Source organism: Onychostruthus taczanowskii, unplaced genomic scaffold (assembly GCF_017590055.1).
Source record: "Onychostruthus taczanowskii isolate IOZ18803 unplaced genomic scaffold, ASM1759005v1 scaffold73, whole genome shotgun sequence".
In the NCBI taxonomy this organism is placed as follows: Eukaryota; Metazoa; Chordata; class Aves; order Passeriformes; family Passeridae; genus Onychostruthus; species Onychostruthus taczanowskii.
This window is the reverse complement of record NW_024505118.1, coordinates 4,202,684-4,225,061: the sequence shown is the minus strand read 5'-3', so window position 1 is coordinate 4,225,061 and position 22,378 is coordinate 4,202,684. Positions and strand designations below refer to the sequence as shown.

At 45.4% G+C, this 22,378-nt stretch overlaps 1 protein-coding gene across 1 annotated transcript in view; it reads right to left on the bottom strand.

Moving 5' to 3' along the window:
- MAP6 (microtubule associated protein 6) overlaps positions 1–18,372 on the bottom strand; it is a 38,121-nt gene extending 19,749 nt beyond the window's left edge. Inside the window, exon 1 of the mRNA XM_041422403.1 lies at positions 17,648–18,372. Within this exon, the coding sequence (XP_041278337.1) occupies positions 17,648–18,372 (725 nt within the window). The remainder of the gene's footprint in view (positions 1–17,647) is intronic.
- Positions 18,373–22,378: the final 4,006 nt, after the last annotated feature.

Genomic DNA, 22,378 nt, shown 5'->3' with positions numbered 1-22,378 from the left:
AATTTAAGATAAAGGATTACTGAGCTAAGAGAAAGGCTGAGTTGGATTTCCCCTCCCATCTTTACCCTTACATGCTGTGTTATTGCAAAGGCTTCAAAATCCAGTTATAAAATTGGTTTGTGCTGTAGACATTAAGGTGCAGAGTTTGCACAACATATGTGGAATTACTGGAGAGGAAATGTGGATTATTCCATTGAAATTGCCCTGGATACTGTGAGGAAAGTTATTCTAAAAAGCACCATGAAAATCTAGGACAAGGCAGAAGGTGCTTAAACTGAAAGCAGGGTGATTTAGATTACATATTAGGAAGAAATTCTTCCCTGTGAGGGTGGTAAGGCCCTGGCACAGGCTGCCCAGAGCAGCTGTTGCTGCCTCATCTCTGAAGCATCCAACACCAAGCTGGATAGGTTTGGAGTAACCTGGTCTAATGGAAAGTACCCCTGTCCATGGCAAGGGGTGGAACTGGGTGGTCTTTTAAGGTCCCTTCCAACCCAAACCCTTCTGTGACTCTGTGACTAAAGTGGGATGAGCAGACAGTTTTAGGGGACAATGTGGGAGAACTAGGAGTTGGGAAAGCTTCTTTGGGAAGAGACAAAGCTTAGGATGACCATGCATTTTTTTTTTAGGAAACCATACAACACACCAGCACAAGTCACTGGGACTGTGTTGCTGTAATGGAGAGCAGAATAAGGGCCATTAAAGTTTATCACTTTTAACAGTGTAATACTCAGTTCAATCCACTTCAATTAACATATCTTTCTTTAGAAGCTATCCCTACCAGAGGAAGACCTAAATTTAGATGAATTTCAGGAAATAAAAAAATGCTCTGCATGTTTCTACCCCAAGCTTGGGAAACTGCCAGGGTCACTTAAACATCAGTAATGTAATGGGGAGGACTCGCTGACTCCAGCTCTGTAACAACTTGGTTTAGTCCCATGGTACCAGATCTGTAAATGCTAGGACCACCAAAGCTGCCTTGGGGAAGTATGGGGAAGAGACAGCAGAAGGCACTGGAAAAGATGGCTCTATTGTGGAATCTCCTCCTAACTACTTAAAAACAAGGACTGATATGAGTGAACAAGGCAACTAGTGGTCTCTGCATGTACCATGCTGTCCACACCAAAGCTGTCACAGTGTAATAAAAAAAGGATTGGGATGACAGTAGGAAAGATTTATATAGAAAACGGTGAGAAAGTATGTTGTGGAAGAAAAGTTGTTTGATATTTGATTTGTTATTTTCAAGGGCTCCTCCAGTGTTTGCATAGAATGTAAAGCTCTGAAAGCAAAGGTCAGACCAAATGGCTTGTGTCTTTATATCAAAGGTGCTCATGGGTTGTGTCTTTATATCAAAGGTGCTCATGTCTAGAGGGCCCCACTGTGCTCCATCAAAAGCATCATGCTGAGCACACCAAAAATATCAGGGAGACACACCATTCACACACGCATAAGAAGAAAAATCCTATGTGCACAGCTATGTGCACAGCTGTCTGTGCCAGCAAAGGTGCTTTAGAAATATTGTGTGCAGCAATCAAAGCCTGGAAAGCTGCACAGGCTGGGAGAAAACCACAGAAACACTCAAGAGACTCAGATCCTATTCCCATTTTGGGGAGCATCTTGCATTGCCATGATTTGTGAAGCTGATGGGATGTTACCACTCAGGGATCTGATGTCCCGGGGTCTTTTGGCACCTCCAGGCCCAGCCTGAAACATCTAGAGGAGGTTGCAAATGAGCCGCATGCTTAGAGACAGTGCTGCAGGGATGCTGATGTGACACCTGGACTAGATCACGGTGCCATTCTAATGTGGATGTAAATAACCTTAAAAACATATCTGGAAAATAGAAACCCACTTCCCAAGAAAGGTACCATTAACATAGAACTGAATAAAAATATTTCTCCACTGCACAGTCTCCGCATGCATCACCCATGCCAGACGTACCTGCCAAACCCAGCTGCCAGCACACAAAAGTGTGCACAGCAATCCCTTTCTTAAAGAAAAAGAAGCTCCCAGGCAGTAAATTTAGGAACTAAAAAATCGAAGCACCACTTTTATAACTCTTCTGTGAAGAACTAGGAGGAGGATTTGTTGTTACAATGCACTTCTTACAGTGCACAGTGCACACAGCAGATGTTTACAGCCTCTCCAAGCCATTTGTATCCTGCTGGGTAAACTATTTGTCTCATTTGAAAATGAGGCGATCTACAAATACTTCTTCCTTTGGATTTCTTCCAAAATTAATCAAAAACTAAAACATACTAGGGACAAATGTATTAAGCAGGTATTTAATTGAGAGAAGAGATTATGGAAAAAGGCAGAGTTCTTGTCTCCCAGGCAGAGCATCCAAGCTTTAAACACACTCTTGGATTGATACTTACTGCAACTGACAGAGCAGAAAGGCTCCTTCCCTTCCCATAAATAATTCACCTCCCAAAGCAGTTCATAAAATGTTTATATTTAGTAATAATTCAATTTTGCATTGCAAAAAGAAACCCCAAACATGCTAACCAAGAAAAAAAATCAACCCAAAGGAGCATGGGAAAATGATTGCTTGGAAGCTGTCATTGCTAAAGCAATTCAGTGGGGTGATGCTTGGCTGTACTCTGCCCTGTTTGGCCAAATCCTGATCCTGCCCTGAATGGTTTTCCATTAATGTCTGCAACAGCTGCATGAAGCCTGCTCTTGAGTCATAGAATCATAAAATCATTTATATTTGAAAATACTTCTATGATCATCAAGTTCAACCATTACCCCAGCACTGCCAGGCCCGCTATTAACCCCTGACTACAAGTGCCACATCCACATACTTTCTGAACATCGTGAAGTGTTCTCCAGCCAGGCAGGGTGGGTTCAGTGTCCCACATTAAGCTCTGCTGTCATGCAATGATGCTTTTAATTTCAAATCAACATGAATGTGAGGGGGCTGTGCGTCCACTAACAAGTTATTTGTCTTGGTTGCCAAAATACACAAGGTCCAACATGGCGTAAGACTCCAACAGTTGGAGTCCAGCATGGGATGGAAGACTGAGAGGATGGGAGGGAGGAGAGAGGATAGTGGGACAACGACTGATGATAAGCAGAAGCCACCAAAATAATAGAAATCCAATGTCACCACACATACACCCAGGCAGCTTTTATTAAAATTCTAATTGCTTGATCCAACCTATGCCCTGGGGAGCATAAAGAAAAGCTAGCAGCATCAAGGTCACTGCAGACAAAAAATCAATGCAGAGAATGATTGATAATGATTTTTCTTTCTTCTAGATTCACAGAGAGGGACTGTGGATATATCTTCCTGGCATCTCCAGAGATGCACACTATCCCTTGGACTTTGTCCAGCAATGCACTTAATACATTTTTAACTTTTGACATCCAAGTTTTGCTCCTCTTGACTGCAGCAGATTTGAGCATCCTAACCCACTGTTACATTTCATAGATGCAAAGATCCTAACCCACTGTTGCATTTCATAGATGCAAAAATAATCCATTTCTCTCTTCCAAAACCATTCCATTCTTTCCAGCTTCCTGCAATGACCATGACTGCTGCACTCCTGGCCTCTTTAATGGGTGTCCTCAGAACCTTCTCTGGTCAATGACTGCTGAAGTACAAAACCAAAACTTGAACAAAAAAAAAATCTACCCAAGTCTTGACTAATGTGGAAAAATGTTACATCCTTTCCATGTATCTTATTTTGGGAGCTGAAATCCTCTTGTAAGCTATGGAGAAAGGACTCTTTTTCCTTATAACACATGAAACTATGGGGAAATAAAAGTATTCAAATTTATTTTGAGTGAAGGCCTCCATGTTAAAGTAGCAGATGTTGAAACGGCTATGATCCCATGAGAAGTTTGAGCAAAGAAAGAGAGAAGAGTAGCTCTGTGCTTTCAGGAGAAGAAGATCTCTATTCCCAGGGATTAAGATGATTTTAGATTATGAGAACTTTTGCCTTTGAACAGCTCATCTTTAAAACAATACCCCATAAGTTGACGTGGCCAGTTGACAAGCTGTGGGAAGGCTTGTGGAAATGGGAAGGACTTCACGATGGCAGGGTTCCCTGGGTAGCTGCTGTTGGTGAGGAAATTGAGAGCCACAAGAGGACTGTTTTCTTTCCTCTTGTGGAGAATCTCCATAACATTAACAAGAGAGACTTCTTTCTCTAAGTGAACTGAAGAAAGACTATATATATATATATATGTATATATATATATAAAGGTGGTAAATTAACTGGAAATTTTAGGTTTTGTTTCTTTACATTGTCAGTGGGAAAGAAAAGGTGGGGGAAGGAGAAGTGCTCTGAAGGGCTTGTTTTGATTTTTACTACTTTTTTCTTTTAGTTACTTTTAATAAATTTTTCTTTATATCCTTTTAAAGTTTTGAGCCTGCTTTGCCTTTCTCCTAATCCTGTCTCACAACAGGAAGTGAATGCACTGGTGATTGGCCAGCACTAAAGCCCACCACACTCATCAGCCATTGGGGAAATCTCAAAATTGGGGAAATCTGAAATTGGCAAACCAAAACCACTACACAAAGTACCAGTTAGAATTACAGGAGGAACATCGTGCAAATGTAAATTGCCTGTTGGATACTTAAGGCATCCTACACCTAAAGAGGCTCCAAGAGAACTGGAGAGCGACTTTGGACAAGCGTCTGGAGGAACAGGACAAGGGAGAGTGGCTTCCCACTGCTAGAGGGCAGGCTTAGATGGAATATTGGGAAGAAATTCTTCCTTGTATAGTCCTGGCTACAGGTTGCCCAGAGCAGCTGTGGCTGCCCCATCCTTGGATGTGTTCAGTGTCAGAGTCCTACTAATGGGCTATTCAAAGATGAATCTCAGATAAATAACCCCTAAGTGATATGAAAGACCCGCGCAAAACTGGATTTGTAGTCACCAGCTGAAAAAAACCCAAGGAATGATGTAAGAACTCAAAATCTGGCGTCCCTCAGGCTGTCCACCAGTGATCCTTGTCAGATCACCTGAACATGGACATCTCTCTACCTGCAGAGTGAGTGTAAATGAATGAAATCCAAGGAAAAAGAGGAAAAATCTAGTTTTTTATATATTTTATAAACAAGTGTTTTTTCCTTCCACAAGATCTTAAGCTGAACTTTATACAGTAATTTCCTATAATAAGTAATAAGTAGAATATCCTTGATCACTTTTGTTCCTGTGGAAGCTTGAACACATTTCCAGCACCTGTGCAGCTTCCCATGGGATGTCTCCACACAGCAAAGAAGGATGCAGTGTGCACAGCAATTGAGGTCATGGTGATTCCCCTCATTTCCCCTTCTGCACAGCACATGAATGCAGTTTCTATGTCAAGGGCATAGCCCTGAACCTGGACACTGCCAGACTCTAGCACCCAGGAATGCTTCTATGGGCTGGAATGTGGTATTTGCTGAAATCCAGACTGGGGACCAGGTTAAATTGGAACTGTTTGCAAGTGTTTGGAGACCTTAAAACAAAATACAGCCTCTATTTCAGTGCTTACAGCACCCCTCATTAGAGCAACATGGGTATGAAAGTGGGGTACAGCAGTGCACCACCTTCACATCTTCACTCTTCCCAGGCCATAATTACAAGACAAGCCTCTGTTTCCTCCTATTTTGCATCATGTCCTAAGCCTGACGTGAAAAGACCAATTTTACACAATCATCCAGTTGGACTTCCCACCCAATTTCCATATCAAACATCAGTGTGACATAGTCCAAAGCCTGGTTACTAGATCCCAGCACTAACTCCTTGGAGAACCCCTACTGCCCAAGAGGGTGTGAGAAAGATGATGATATATGTGTCACCACTGATGAACTACTAGATATCAAGACCCACTGGAAGACCAAAGATTGAGATAGGAAGGGCTGGACAGACACGTCTGGCTGCAACCACAGTGTCTTAAATTTAAAGAAACATCTATCAGTTATTCACTGCCAGCTTTGGACATGGCACCACCTTGCAAGATCTTTGTTCTAGAAGAAGCTGGCCTTTGCAAACACTTACCAAAAATACTGCCAAGACTAGAGGTACTAGCAGAAACCCAGTTAGAAAACCATCCTCTAAGGCAACAGATGTGCTTCCAATTTTCAGAGCAGCCAGGGAGACAAATTGCAACTGGTCATAAAAGAGAAATCTATCTTGGGAGGATAAAAATCCTCCATGTACAGGGATCAGCATGCCATGTTAGTATGCAGTCCTGGAACAAGCATGAAAGAGAATCTTGGGAAATAGGGCTGGGGAGAATCTCAAGAACACATTCAATTCATCCCATGCTCTGGGATCAGGGTCAACCAATGGACCTTTGTATCTCCTATGAAAGCTGGCTGGCTTTCTGGAAATGCTACAGACAGTCAATGGCTGAAACAACCTGTCCTGTGTCATCCCAGAATTCACACCAGCCAAATGCTGCAGACCCTCTCACCCTTGTGGGTTACACAGAGCCATGGGAGAATTTCTATGAGACACCAGGAAATCACCTTTCCCCTTAAAGCAAGTTGTGGCTGCCCCATCCCTGGAAGTGTTAAGGGCCAGGTTTGATGGGGCTTGGACCAACCTGGTCTAGTGGAAGATGTCCCTGCCCATGGCATGAGGTGCAACTGGATGAGCCCAAAGAACCCTTTCTACCCAAACCATTCTGTGATTCTGTGATCCTGCTCCAAGCTTTGTTCCAGTGCTGCTGTGCTGTGAGAAGCTTTTACCCATCAAGGGAGGCTCAATCACTGCAACTTTCAATGCCACTTTCCCTGCACTCTGCATGATGTTCCTTCAAAAACCCATCCCAGTTTCCCAAAGGGAACACATGATTTTTCTTGTGTCCTCCCTCCACTGGGCTGCTTAGCAACACATCTCTCTCTGGGAATCTTCTGTGTGAGTTGCCATAGCTGCTGACTGACACTGTGACAAAGCTCTGCTGCTTGGCCAAGACCCATGCCTTTGTCAGCTGGATGCACAGGATACCTGGCTAGGGGCTGTCACACAGACATGGCAAACCCAATCCAGGGCTTTCATATCTTCATAGGATCTTGCTTGGGCAACCTTCAATCCCACCTTTCCTTTCTCATCTCACATTTTTTTCACATCCATTTATATCCAAATAACAAGAGCATGAAATGTGTTCAGAGTCCTGATCTGCAACTCAGCAAGCTGGTGTTCACAAATCCAGCACACTGGAATAATCAGACCTTGTCGGCTAATTCCCTCTCTAGTTTTAGGAACTTCACTGTTTAGTCTGTTCTGATGCACTGGTGGAAAAAGTGTGGCTCAGGCTGCAAAAGAGTTTGCAAGATACCCAGGGTCCTTTCAACTTCCTACTGAGGCTCACAGTGATGGAACTACAGTCAAAATGGATGTGAGAAAAGAGAGGAGACACCTGTGTGGTGAAATGGCATCCTGAAGGCATCTGCAGATTTTCCTTTGAAGTCTCATCCAATAACCTAACCACAACCCCACTGCTGCCTCAGCCTGGGAATGGGACCAGTCAGAATTCACATCCCTGCCTGTGATTCCAACCCATCAGCATGTGATGCTGATTCCTTTCAGTCAAATCTCCCTGCACAAGAGCCTTCAAGGTGAAAGGCAAAATGAAATTTGGGAAGAAGCCTGAAGCTCAGCAATCAGGTCTGAAGAAATTCCTTCTCCTGCATCTGGATAACCTCTTTTTTTCCCATTCATCTAGCACAAAGACACTATTAGCTCTCACAGGGTGTTCATCTGCCCAACCTTGCAGATGCTGAATTAGAAAACAGACAGAGATTTCTCACTGGAATACTTTGCAAGGTTGCTGGTGCCTGACTAATGGTGCTTGGCTGTTGCTCTTTTTTTCTTGTGTTTTAAAAGGGTTAAAGATATTTGATGCTGTGCAGGTACTTTGCTGCTCAGAAAGGGGAAAAAACAGAAGGTGGTGATCTTAAAAACCCCATGGCCTTCTGTAGTGAAGCTATATACTAACTAATCTAATTAATTAATCCCAGAATGTCTTGGAATGAGAGGGACCTTAAAAATCATCTCATTATGACCCCTGCCACAGGCAGACACCTTCCACTAGACCAGGTTGCTCCAAGCCCCATCCAACCTGACCTTGAACACTTCCAGAAATGGTACAGTCACAGCTTCTGTGGGCAGCCTGTGCCAGGGCCTCACCACCTCACAAGGAGGAATTTCTTCCCAATATCTTACCTAAATTTCCTCTACTTCCATTTGAACTCATTCCACCCTATCTTGTCACTACTGTTCCTGATGAATAGTGCCCCTCTAACTTCTTGTAGGCCCCTTCAGACACTGCAAGGTGCTGTGTGGTCTCCACAAAACATTCTCTTCTCCAGGTTGAATCACAGCTCCACCAAAAAAAAAAAAAAAACCAAACAAACAACCCCACCCACCCCCCAGAAAAAAAAACCCAAACAAAAAACTTCAAATAACTAAAAACCAGTTTAAAATTAAAAAAAACATAAATCTTATTTTTAAAGTAATTCTTAAAAATATAAAGTTTTAACATTTAAAAACATTCATAATTTTTCTTAAAGAATAACAGTCTTCCCACCTTCTCAGCACCAAAATCTCCTATTTTGTAATGTTAAAAGCACAGCTTGCAGCCAACTCACCAAAGCACCAACAGCCTATCCATATACACACTGTGTGTGCAAAGAGCTGCAGGGTCCCCTCAGCTGGAGGCACTTTTTGACCAAAAAGAAATTACTGATTGAAAAAATAGTTTGCCATACGTCTTGGTTTGAAAAGACAGGTGTCTGCTAAGGAAGGCAGAAACCTCCCCTGAAATGGAAAATATAAACCTCCTCCTTCTGAATTCTACTCATTTTGAAATTACGGGGGTTCTCAGGCAAAGGTATGGAAGCAGGAATAACAGTTCTTTATCAGGGAACAAAATTAAAAAAAAAAAAAAGGCAGTAATACAAACCAACACTGACAGAGTCAGAATACGACCTGACACCCTGTTGGTTGGAGTGTTGGGAGCAGTCCAATTGGAATTGTGGCTGCAGTCCTACTGGAGTGGCAGATGTGGTTCTGTTGAAGCAGTGATCCTGTAGAAGGGTGTCGTTTTCCTCTGAAGGTCCAGTGGTGGACCTGGTCTTCCTCTAGGAATCCAGTGGAAAAGTCTGCTGTGGTGTCCCAAAATCTCAGATTATATCCAGTTCGGAATGTTTGGCTCCTCCCTCTGGGCATCTCACAATGGGATCCTGTAATTTTATCAGTCATGCAGTGACACTCAATGGCCCATTAACAGCAGATATTTCCCAGAGGGAGGATTGGTTTGTGGAAGAGATTAAGAAAACTGCCCAATTAACAGAAGAAACTGCCTCACCTCTAAGAGATGGCAAACAGAAAAGACACTTATCTTACAATACTGGACACCATATATGAGCTATTAATCAAAATAAATCAGTTATTAATAGAAAGTAAAATGTGTTTGCAATAGAACACCTGCAATGCTGGATTTGGGGAGAAGAAATGAGTTGGAGGCTAAAGGAGTAACTTGGTGAACAGCCCAGTTTGTGTGTATAGTATTTCAATAATATATACAAATAGATATACATAGATATAAACACAATATATAAAATGTTAGTATATAAAATATATTAATATATAGAAATACATTATATATCATTACAAATAATTTTTATACATACATATATATATATATATGTATACATACACACACACACATACATACATACATATATATATATATAAAGAACATTGGGAGGATGTCCAGAATATTCAGTTATACAACAAGAGAAATAAAAATTCCATTCTATAAAACTGTCCTAAAATGGCCCTTTCCCTCCTGGCTGGTACTGACCATGACAGCAGAAGAGCATCCCTGCTCTTGCCCCAGTGGAGCAAGGCTTAACCAATGACCCCATACAAATATTATATGTAAACATACACACACACACACACACACACATATACATATATATATATATATACACACATTTAGCTCAGAGCAAAGAACAGTGAGATTGATGCAAGATTGAGTGCAGAAGTACTTAGAAAGCTTGTTTAGCTAGTCAGAGACAGGAAAAGGAAAGGTCATGCTCTAAATGCAAGAGGAGACATATTTGTAACAATATATGTCTTAGTGATTTATTTGAAAAAAGAAAGGATGGGTAATCTAAATTAGTTGATCTCTCTCCTCTTTATTTACTTTGTGTTACAGTGGTGGCTTGAAGCCACCAAGGACAAGTGGGATCTGCCCTACAGCATCAGCTCCTGCATCCCAAAGAAGCTGGTGGTCTCACCAGACACAGATGTGTGTGGAAGGGGAGGAGGAGAGATGTGTGTGACGTCCTTTGACACGACAACTGACTTAACAGACAAAATGTGAAAATCTATTTGGTTTCAGCAAAGCATTTTATCCAGGGCCATGTGAGAAATCATTAATTAAGCCAGTGAACATGAACATCAGCAGAACGGGAAACCAGGCAAGGGAAATGACAGTGATGAACATTGGAAAGCTGAGCTGCAGCCTGGAAGAAGGTTAGCAGTGTTTAACATTTTGGCACTAAAAAAGTAGGGCAACATTGATGACACCTCCTAGTGACAATGTAATGGGAGCACCAATGTGTAGGAGAATTGAGAAATCACAGAGGAAGGAGGTGATTGACTTTGACTGACATGTTCAAAATGGAATGAAAATTAGTAGTTAATTCTAGGCTTGGTACTAATCACCAGAATTTTTTGCTACAGGATGTAACTGCCTAAGAAGGAGAAGTAGGAGAACAGTATGGACATCCTTGGTATCAAAGAGTGAATGAGGGATTCATAATGAATCTGTGATGCCCACAAACATGACTCGTGAGTCTTCAGTAGGAATAGGGACCTCATCTCCAAAGGGCAATAGTCTCCATCTCTGTTTAAGAAAAAGAGATTTCATCTAGGAAGAGCTAGAGAGACAAGGCTGATACCAGGAAGTAAAAATTTTTGCTTCCTAGCTACAGAGCCAAACGATGTGGATACTGTATTTGGAGACACTGAGCAGTGACATTTGGACAGGGGAAAGTCACTAAGTATGCCAATAAAACAGAAAAAAATACAAGAGAGAAATAAACCAAATACAGCAAACTACAATCTGTCCACTGGCCCAGACTGTAAACGAGTTGCAAATCATCAGAGACTGAGGTCTTGGCACAGCCTTCCTGCTGGCATAATGCAACTAAAAATTCTGCATTTCCTTAGACAGAGCCTTGGGTGTTACTCATAAAGACTAAATAACAAACCAGATAATTGGACTTCAAGGTTCAGAGGGTCCCATCCAGCTCCATGTCCTGAAGGTCTCTCTGAGGTGACCCAGCTGAGCAGGAGCAGAGGAACAATTGCTCAAGCATGTTGACTCCATCACCTGAATGCCACCTCCATCTCTTCCTCCTGCTCTACCATGTCCTAAGGCACGCACAGACCAGCTCCACTTTGCACATAGTCAAAACAGCAAAATTCAGTTTTACCTACAATGCTGAGCAGCTCCCCGTTGGCTTTTGGGGCTGGACGTTGTCCACCTTGAACTGACTGCAGGGAATACATTGCCACATACTCCAACTTGGAGCTACCTACTTGCAAGTGTCCTCAATTTGAAGACACCACTGGTCTTTCTCAACTGCTGGACTACATCCAGAGGAGATCAAGAGTGTGGCAGAATAGCTCTCTGCCTGTGTGTTGTGGTTTGACACTGGCCAAATGACAGGCAACCACAACAGATGCTCGCTCATTCACCCTCCCCTGCTACAACTAGGAAGAGGAGAGGAAAAAAAATTAAATTAAGGGTTCAAGAGTTAAGATAAGGACTCAGAGAAAACACTCCAAGGGCAAAACAAGCTCAACTTAGAAGTAAAAAATGAATTTATTACTAACAAAGTCAGAGGAGGATAATGATAAGTAAAATAAGCCCTTAAAACACCTTTTACCCCAACCCCTTCCTCCTTCCCACCAACAGCTCAGGGAGACAGTGGGTGGGGGTTTTGGTCAGTTCATCACCCAAGATTTTCTTCCACTACTCAGGGAGAGAAGTCCTTCTCTTGCGACGTCATGGCGTCCCTTCCCACAGGAGACAGTTTTCTGTGAACTTCTCCAGCATGGTTCCAGTCTCACGAGCACCAGTCCTCCCAAAACTGCTGCAATGTGAGCATCTTCCATGGGAAAACATTCCTCCCAAAACTGCTGCAGCATGGGCCACTCTTCCATGGTGCGCAGTCTTCCAAGGACAGGCTGCTCCAGCCTGGAAGCAGGGGCCCTCTCTCCACCAGGTCTCTCACTGGATCACAGCCTCCTCCAGGCATCCACTCGCTCTGGCATGGGCTGCGGGTGGATCTCTGCATCCCCCACAGATACCCATGGGCTGCAGGGGCACAGCTGCTTCACCATGGACATCACCACAGCCTGCAGAGGAATCTTGACTCTGACACCTGGAGCACCTCCTCCCCCATTGACCTTGGTGTCTCCATGTCATTTCCCTCACATGTTCTCCCCTCCTCCTTTTCTCTGGCTACAAAAGAACTGTGCCCACTTTGTTTTGATTTTCTTCTTAAATATGTTATCACAAAGGCGTTACCAACATCTCTAACTGGCCCAGGCTTGGCCAGCAGCATGTCCATCCTCAGAGCCATCAGGGATTGGCTCTGCCAGATATGGTGGAAGCTTCCAGCAGATTCTCACAGAAGCCACCTGCACTACCAAAACCGAGGCCATGCAGGACCAACAAAGCCTGTATCATCCATCTCCATGCTCTGTGTCTTCATAAACACCAGGGCCATTAGTCATTAGTTACTCATACAACCGGTCCCTGTGGTTTCAGCAGACATTGTGTCTCCTCCTGCTACTAAAGGTATGTATCAAGTGACCCCTGAGACAGAGCTCAGCCTTTGCCAGAGCTGCCAAACACCTCTCTGAACAGCCTATTCTGGATGGAAGAGAACATTCTGCCCCTTCCCTTCCACCTGAGAAAATTGGATCCATCTGCCTACATGGTTACTTTAATAAACACTCTCATAGCTGAAACAACAAGGATTTGGAGAATGGTATCTGCCCAGGAATGTTCTCCAGCAGCGGAGTCTGGGATAGCCCTCACTCATGCTGTTAAACCTCTTTAACCTCTAAAACCAAGGTGGTTGCATCCAATCTGATTGTAGGGATAAGTTCTTGGCTTGGGAGTGTGTGCTACCAAACTCAGTGTGAGAAGAGGGCTAGGGACAGTTCTAGGAACTGGAGTGTACATGATGTTTCCACACCCAGGAATGTGTCCTGGGACTCTTTAAATTTACTAGTACAGACATCGCTATGGCTCTGATCAGAAATTTCAGAAGGCAATGGAAAATTTCCCATCTTACAGCATAAGCAGTGTTATTGGCATTTTCACCAAGATAGGAGATGCCCTCCACTGAAGATTTTCAAGAATACGTTAGATAAAATCACAGGAACACAGAATGGCTTGGGCTGGAAGGGACATTAAACCTTATCTTGTTCCACTCCTCTGCCATGGGCACAGACACCTTCCAGCAGACCAGGCTGCTACAAGCCCCGTCCAACCTGGCCTTGGACCCTTCCAGGGATGGGACAGCCACAGCTTCTCTGGGTAACCTGTGCCAGGGCCACAGCACCCTCACAGCCAAGAATTTCTCTCTGATATCCCTTCTAACCCTACCCTCTGACAGTGGGATGCCATTCCCCTTTGTTCTGCCCCTCCAGACCCTTGCTCAAAGCCGCTCTCTGGCTCTTGGAGCCCCTTTAGGCACTGGCAGGGGCTCTAAGGTCTCCCCAGAACCTTCTCTTGTCCAATCTGAACACCCCCAGCTCTCCTAGCCTGTCTTCAGAACAAGGAGGAGTATGAATTTCATGCCCTTTTGTATCTTGGTCCAGCCTTCCTGTGTGGATATCCCTCCCTAAATTATCTCTGCTGTATCTCTGAAAACCAGGCAGCAAGTCTCCAGTGCTGACTCATTCATCTCTATAGCTACTACAAATTCTCATTTGCTCCACATCTTTAGTACCTCCAGGGTTTAAGATGAATGACAGAACATTAGCAACAGGCGATTCATTAATACTAGAGGCAGTCCAAAATTTTCCATTGAAGCCTTTATTGTCTTGTTCCCTCTGCTAGGAAAGGAAGTTGGTGGGAGGGAAAAAATAATTGGTTTGGTAAAAAAAAAATTAAATCTGGTTTCACAATATTACTTCTCAGGGGGAAATTAATTCTCTTAGTACTCATTTTGATACCTTACAAAGGGGATAAAATGGTTCCTTTCAGTTTTGTATCTTTTTTTTCAGGGAATAAAGGTAACAAAAGAAGCAGAATGCAAGACAAAGAAGAAGGGGGGGAAAAACACCCAAGAAACACCAAATTCTGTCATTTTCCCCATAATTTCCAGATAATAATGGAAAGTATTGATTCATTCCTTCTTTTATTTTTGCCAAATGTGCTTTTAATTGTTTCGCATCCACCAGCAAATGACACTGCGAGCATATTTTGTTGCTTGTTCTCTCTGATCCCAAACCGCCAGAGTCAAGTCCAGCCCACTCCATCCTTTGGTGCACCAGGGAGAAATGCTCTGCCCATCCCATCCAGAAGTTCAAGAGGAGAAATCCCCTCACCCATACAGATAAAGCCCTCACAGAATTGAACAAGAAACAGCTTAACCCACCACCAGTGGCTTTCCATGGGGCTTGTCACTGACCTGACTGAAGGATTTCCTGGTCCTTGGTCCTTCAGGGTCCACAGGCCACCCTGAGAAGCAGGACCAAAGAGAAGGGGTCCTAAGTTTATAGGTAACCTGCCTTGGTTACCTATAAACTTAGGCAGCTCATGTGCTAGGGAGGGAAACTGAGGCAAGAAGCCCCTCAGTGCTGGAACCTTGCTTGACCATTGCACACTCAGTGAGAGAAGTGGGAATAAGTACATAAAAAAATCCCATATATAACTGAATAGTTAACAAATTAGAGTTAATAAATATATAAATATATAAATATAAATAATGTAAATACTGTGAATAAGATAAATAGATTCTAGAAATACTGGAAATAAATTCTGTTTTTTCTGTAGGATCCCTGGGCACAGGCAGTCTCTGGCAGACATCCATGGTCCTGCCACTCTGGCCTCACTGAAAGCTTCTTGCTCAAATGCTAATACAAACAAATCCCTCATCCCTCTAGCTGGGAGGAACCTCCATCACCACCAGGCACCACCTCTGCTCTGTATCTCTGTGTGTACCTGGGAGGAGGTCACAGGCACATGGTCTCTGTGATATTCTAGGTACACAGAGGTTAAAACAGAGAATTCTTCCCTTTAGCATGGACTTCCTCCATGACCTTGGGCTGGTTGCTGACTCCATCTCATGCTCTCAGGTATTCCTCACATGGAAATAATACCCAGTGGGACAGAGTGAGCTTAAAAACTACTGCTGGCCTGCTCTTTGGTTTCACCAAGGAATTGTTTCCCAGCCTTGGAAACACTGATTTGCAGCAGTGACAGAGGACTGTAAGGAAATCTCCCTCCCACTCTCTGCTAATGGGGAGCCTTCATCCATGCACAAGGAAGAAAAGCCCCATGTGAGCTACTCTTGCTCCTCTCTAGCAAGAGGCCATTAGGGGGTAATTTTTGGCTGCTGGGTGGCCCATAAGGCTGCCCCAATAGGCTGTAAGTCTCCATCCTTGAAGATATACAATATCCACCCAGCATGTCAGCAGCCAGGTTCTTGGCAGTAATTAGGATTTGGAGAATTTGGTTTTTTATAAGAATCTAAACAATAAACAACACTTAGAAGATGCCCAATTTGAACAGAAAATTAGAACAATTAGCCAAAACATCACTTATGCATTAATGAAGAGGCGCTTCTATGGCTGAGTGTCAGAGCAAATACTTCTACAATATGCAGCAAGGAAGAAAAACATGGAAGTGAGAGAACACTTTCCCAAGTGGAAAGAGAAGCCCTAAGAATATTGTGAAAGCCAACAACTACACAAAGAAAGCTGAATCCTTCTAGTTCTTCTTAGATTTAACATCCCTGCTGATCCAACCCCTTTCTTTGGGAGGAATACTAGCCCAGTGCCTTAGGAATTTGCTGGAGCAGACTGGAGGGATAGGAAGGTGAGCAATCTGCATTTACATATGCAAATAAGTCCAATTATCCTTTGTAGCAGTGAAAGAGAAGCAACACATCAGCCCTCCAGATCCAGGAGAGCTTTCTGCTTTAGCCCTGCTATCTCCAGCACGAGCCCAGACATTACAAGGGGAGAAGACAAAAAGCTGAGTCTCAGTTCACAGCAGATGTAAGGGCTGTGTCACTCCTAGAGACTCCTTTCCCAACACTCTCCAACTCTGTAAAACAGAGCCCCCCAAAATTCCTGGCCACTTTCTTGTGTCTCAGCCAAGCACCACGTCACACCTGGATGGACCTGAGCCTCCAGCATTACCCAGGGAGAGTTAAGAACTGATGCCAAATGACAGCAAAAATCTCACTGCTTGAACTGTTTCCCACTTAGGCAGGGGGGAAAGCAGATGATTGTCAGCTTTGCTCAGTGGGACAGAGGAGTCAAGTCCCAGCTTCATCCTAAATCTGCATGAATGTAGTACCTGCTTGATGGCCAGATGTCACCTCTAATCTCCCCAAGAAAGGAAATAAATAATTCAGAGGCATAAATAGCTCAGCATTCACACAGCTATAGAGAAAAGCAAAACGGCTGCAATCATCACAGCTTTGCTCTATTGCCACTTCCACCCAGCCCTCGGCAGTGGTGGGCTCCGCCAAAGAAAGTGCTGGAAAACACAACTGCAGCAAACCCTCCTTGCAAACGTACATGCAGGGCAACCACCCCATCACTTGTTTTTGCATTCCCAACACATTGAAAGCCCTGACCCGGAGAGAAAAAAACAACAGCAGCTCACTGCAAGGAGTTTCACACTCCGAATCCCAAACAAGGTCTACTGCTGAAGTGAAATAAGGGCATCCATTTCTAGTTGGCTGGGGGGGACAGAAGGATGTGTCATCCCCTGCTGCGCTGCATTAAAACATGGCAGCATCTGAAGGCTGCCCCACCCAAGCGGCCTAGGATGCATGTCCCTCATCCTGGCGCATCCCTGGGATGCTTTGTCTTGAGCGTGGGCCAGCCTAAGATGCTTCCTGGGACTCTTCTGCACCTGGGGCATCCCATTCGTGCATGGGCCCCCGATGATATGGTCGGGTTGCCGGTCCTTTGGGTTGGCTGCAGCCTGACAGCCAGGGATGTGCTTGGAAAGGACCAGAGGTGACTTGCACATTCCACGGAGGTGACCCCAAACATCACCCCTATGGAAATCCAGGGTGGAGGGTGTCTTTGAATTTTGGAATGCATTGGAGGGGAGGGAACAAAAGACACTCAAACCTGCTGCCAAATCCAACAAACTGCCAACAAAAAGTGGCCATGTATTCACTACCTGCACAATACGTACTGCCCCATCATCGATTCTCAGAGAGATGGGGAATTTAAGGACACCCCCCGGGCAGGAAATCCGCAAGCCCCCCGGAACGTTTCACAGCCTCACTCACAGGGTGGGATGCTCCTCCACAGAAGCGCACAGGGGGACTGGATAAGAGCTGACGAGGGGCCGGCAGGTTGGGGATCTAGACGGAAAAGAGGGGGGGGGGCGGGGAGGAGCCGGGGATATGTCTCCTCACCTGTAGGACGAGCTGACCCCTGCCGCCACCTCCTCTTTGATCTGCCTGTTGACAGCATCGGCAGCCGCCCGGCCTCTGCTCGGCTCCGCCGGCTGCCCGCCCGCCTCCTCCGCCTTCTTCCGACCCTTCTCTCTCCCATCCCCGGGCCGCACTGTTTTGGGATGCTCATCCTCCACCTCGGGGTGTTCCTCCTTCTTCTCGGGAGGGAGGTGCACCTTCCGCCGCTTCTCCTGAGCCGCTTTCTCCAGGGGAGCGCGGTCCAGGGCCAGGACAGGGGAAGGTCCCGGTTTGGGGATCCAGGGATGGTCGCCCCGCTTGGGGATAGGCCAGGCACGGAAATCCTTCTGGTACTGCGTCTCCTTCTCGAAGGGAGTGTCCGAGGGCTGGTACTCGCTCTTGGGCTTGCAGCTCGGCTCCGGCCGCTGCACCTTCCAAGGCTTGTAGTCGTGCCGCATGACCGAGTCGGCCGGGGGAGAGGCGTGCGGGGCCGGGCCGGGCCGGGCGGGGCCGGGAGCCGGCTCACCTCCTCCGGCCCCCGCAGCCGCTTCGCCGCCGGGCTGGGTCTCGATGGGGGCCGCGGGGCGCGGCGGGGGCGCGGGGGCGGCAGGATGCTCGGTGGCCTCCGAGTATTTGGTGAAAACGAGCGGGACGGCGATGTCCGCCTTGTCCAGCTGGTTCCAGAAACGGGCGATGCAGCAGGCACGGGTGATGCAGGGCCACGCCATGGCGGCCCTGCGCCGGGAGCGACCGCTCCACGCTCCGAACCCCGCACCGCTCTCCGCCCCGAGCTCCGCGCTCCGCCCGCACCGGGGGCGGGGAGGCGGGCGGGGCTTGCACGCACACGGGCGACACACCTCCACATCCACGCATTACACACGCGTGTGATACACGGCTATGGGTGTGCCCATGCTTGCACATCCACGCATTACACACGCGTGTGATACACAGCTATGGGGGTGCCCAAAGCTGCACAGCCACACAGCTGCACACACATGTGGGAATGGCCGTGTGTGTGCCCACACCTGCACAGCTACACACTTGCACAGCCACAGAGACTGTGAGACTTGGCTACGTGTGTGCATAGACCTGCACAGTCACACACACTTGCAAACACATGTGAAACACACCTATACATGTGTGCGCACACATGCTTGGTCACAGGCCTGCACAGACATGTACAAGGCACTTGTGTGCACACGCTTGCATGCAGGGTCACAGAAACCTGCACATACAGATTTTAAAAAGCCCACGTGTGTGTGCACACAGCTGCACTGCCACACACCTCCATAGCTGCACATCTGCATACACATGAGGGGACACACCCATGTGGCCCATGTGTGCACACACCTGCATACTTCACACACACCTGGACAGACACACCTGCACAGTCACACACCTGCACACATACATGCCAAACAGTGCACAAACACTCCTCTGTGTGTACACACGTGCATCATCACACACCTGTACACATGTGGGCAAGTCATATACATGCATGTGTGGACACACCTGCACAATTGATCACACACATCCACGCATATGTGCAAGACATGGTCACACACACACCTGCACACATACATAAGAGATGCATGTGTTTGTGTGCACACATCTGCACAGTCACACACAGCTGCACACATGTGGAGACATGCCCATGTATGTGTGCAGGTAACTGCAAGGACACACACCAGAGCACAAACATGCAAGAAATGCACATGCGTGTGTGCAGACACACAAATGCTTGGTCACATACCTGCAGACATATGTGCAAGGTGCCCATGTGTTCATGCACATGCATGCATGGTCACTCACCTGCACACACTCATGCACAGGAATACAAACACACATGCAAGACACTCTTGTGTGCACACACCTGCACAGGCATATGGGCACATGCACACACATGTCAACTGCACACAGGCACAAGGACATGCAAAACCACACAAATCACATTCACACATGCAGGTTCTCATGTAAGTGTAGATGCAGTGCACACTGACATTTGTACACACAGATGTGCACACGTGTGTTCACACACATGACTGTACACACATACAAGCACATCCAAACACATGCACGTATACTCAAACCTGTACACATACACAGAATTCACAAAATTCACAGAATTCACAGAATCACTGGGTCGGAAGGGACCTTCAGGATCATCAAGTCCAACCCATGCCCCAACACCTCAACTAAGCCATGGCACCGAGCACCATATCCAGTCTTTTTTAAACACATCCAGGGATGGTGACTCCACCACCTCCCCGGGCAGGCAATTCCAGTACTTTATCACTCTTTCCATGAAAAACTTTTTCCTAATATCCAGCCTATATTTTCCTTCCCTACAGTCAGCCCTGTACACACATGCACAAGCATGCACATGAACAACTGAAAATGCACCCCCGTGCTCATACATGCACAACGGTATGCACACCTGCATTCACACATGCAAGCACATACATGCACACAGACATAAATATGAACATGCACATACATATGAACACACACACAGTTAGACATGTCTGTCCACTCACATATGCCCATCCTGCACATGCACATTTGTATGCACAAGCACATTCCTGTGTGCACGTGCATGCACACATATGCACATGTGTACATACACTCAGATGTGCACACACATGTCCAGTCTCACAAATATGCACATGCTGTACACATGCATGTGAACACGTGAACAGATGCACCCATGAGCAGACAGACACAGAGACAACATGTGTGTGCTCCCATATGCATGCACTCATGCACAGATACTTGCTCACATGTGTACACATATGGGAGCTGCTCATCTGTGTGCACATGTATGTACACACACACACACACACACTTTATTATTTCCTTTTGCCTCTTTTGCAGTTGCAAACCCAAACCGCCCCTTTTTCATTTGCAAACCCAAACAAAAAACCCCCCCCCCCCCCCGCCACCTCCTGCTGACAGCTTCTTCTGAAATCTGATTCCCAGGGTGGGTTCCAGCCCCAAATCCCATCTTCCTTTCTAGCTTTGCCTCCACCTTCACCCCATCCATCATGCCAGACATCCAACCCTTCTGCCATCCCTCTGTTTCTCCATCCTGCCATCAGTCCCTCTAACCCTCCCTCTCTCCATTCCTCCCTCTGTTTCTCCATCACTTCATTCCTCCATCACTCTATTTCTCCATACCTCCATCTTTCCATTCATCCCTCCATTCCTCTCTATCTCCATCCCTTCATCCCTCCATCCCATTCTCCCACTGTCCCTCCATCACTCCCTCAACCCCTCCATTCTTCTCTGCATCTTTTTCGTTATTCCCTGGTGCCAATAAAGTCCATTTGCACCCAAATCACATCCACACTTGAAGCCCTCCAGTCTTTGTCAGCCTTGCAGCACTGCCAGCATTTCCACCAGGAGCAGAACTCAAATAAAACCAGTGAAATCCACATACCCAAATGCTGAATTACAAAGAGAAAAAGCAATTCCCACTCATCAGTGGCTGCAGCTACTGGGAGTACAGTGAAAAACAGGATTATCCCTGTGGGAATTGTTTCTCTACTATAATGCTTTGTATTCCCTTTGTGATTCTTAGACCCTGAGGATTTTGGGCTTGGGTTTGGTGTTTTTTCTTTGCTTGTCTTTGCCTGGAATGGCTTAATTTCATTCTTACCTGTAGGCAAATTGTGGAAACTCATTTTATGGATGGTATTGGAGCACTCAGTGCTGGAGATGGATGGCTCAAAAAGCTGCCTTTGGAAAGAGAATAAATAAATATCAACTAGAGGTGTCTTTACACAGACATTACTTTGTCTTCCAGAACTGTATCATTCCCACTATTACATCCAGTGCAATTAAAAGTGAGGATTGCAATTAAAGATTTAGGAAGCTCCTCAGTATTTCCCAAGTTGGGACCCATAGTGCTCTGGGGCATCAATGCACTGTGCATCACCTTTGTAATTGTGCGGTGTACTCCTGTACATCCACGATAGATGTGCTCATCTCTGCTTAGGCTGGGCTTTGAAATAGAATCACAGAATAATTAAGGTTGGAAAAGTCCGCTAAGATCACTGAGTGCAACCATTCCGTCAGCACTGCCAAGGCCACTACTAAACATGTCTGTGAAAAACACGCTCACTCTCCTGTGAAAATTTTAAAAGTTTACTAAAGGACAACAGGAGACAAGGACCACAGAGCAAAGGTTATTCCAGCCAGGTGCATCTAGGCACTCAGCAAAAACCACAGTGTTATCTTTGGAGATACCCCTTAAATTTAACCTTTTCCCTTACATCAGCCTGTTACATATTCATAGACCCTAATGCATAATAAACTTTCCCCCAAACTAGTTTACATATTTTTACATGGCCTCTCCTTGGGTCCACCTTTTTAGAACATGCATATTCCTTGGTTATGATTTTAGTCCATTTTTATCATCCTCTTCAGTTTTGGGCCTTGGTCCACACTGTCTTCAGACACTGAGTACTGATAGCTAGCATATCTGTAGCAAGTGTCCTCATCCTATGTTCACTGGATGTTATCCCATCCAAGCAGGCATTTTAACACAAGCATAGCTATTTCACTACTATGTCTAAGCTTAATTAACAACAGAAATAAAAACTATATCTTTATGACAAAGTTACTTCAACATTACACATATAAAATCCATTTTAATATTTGTGAAAAGCCAATATTATAATATGTATCTATAACACGTCCCAAATGCCACATCTACATGGCTTTTAAATCCCT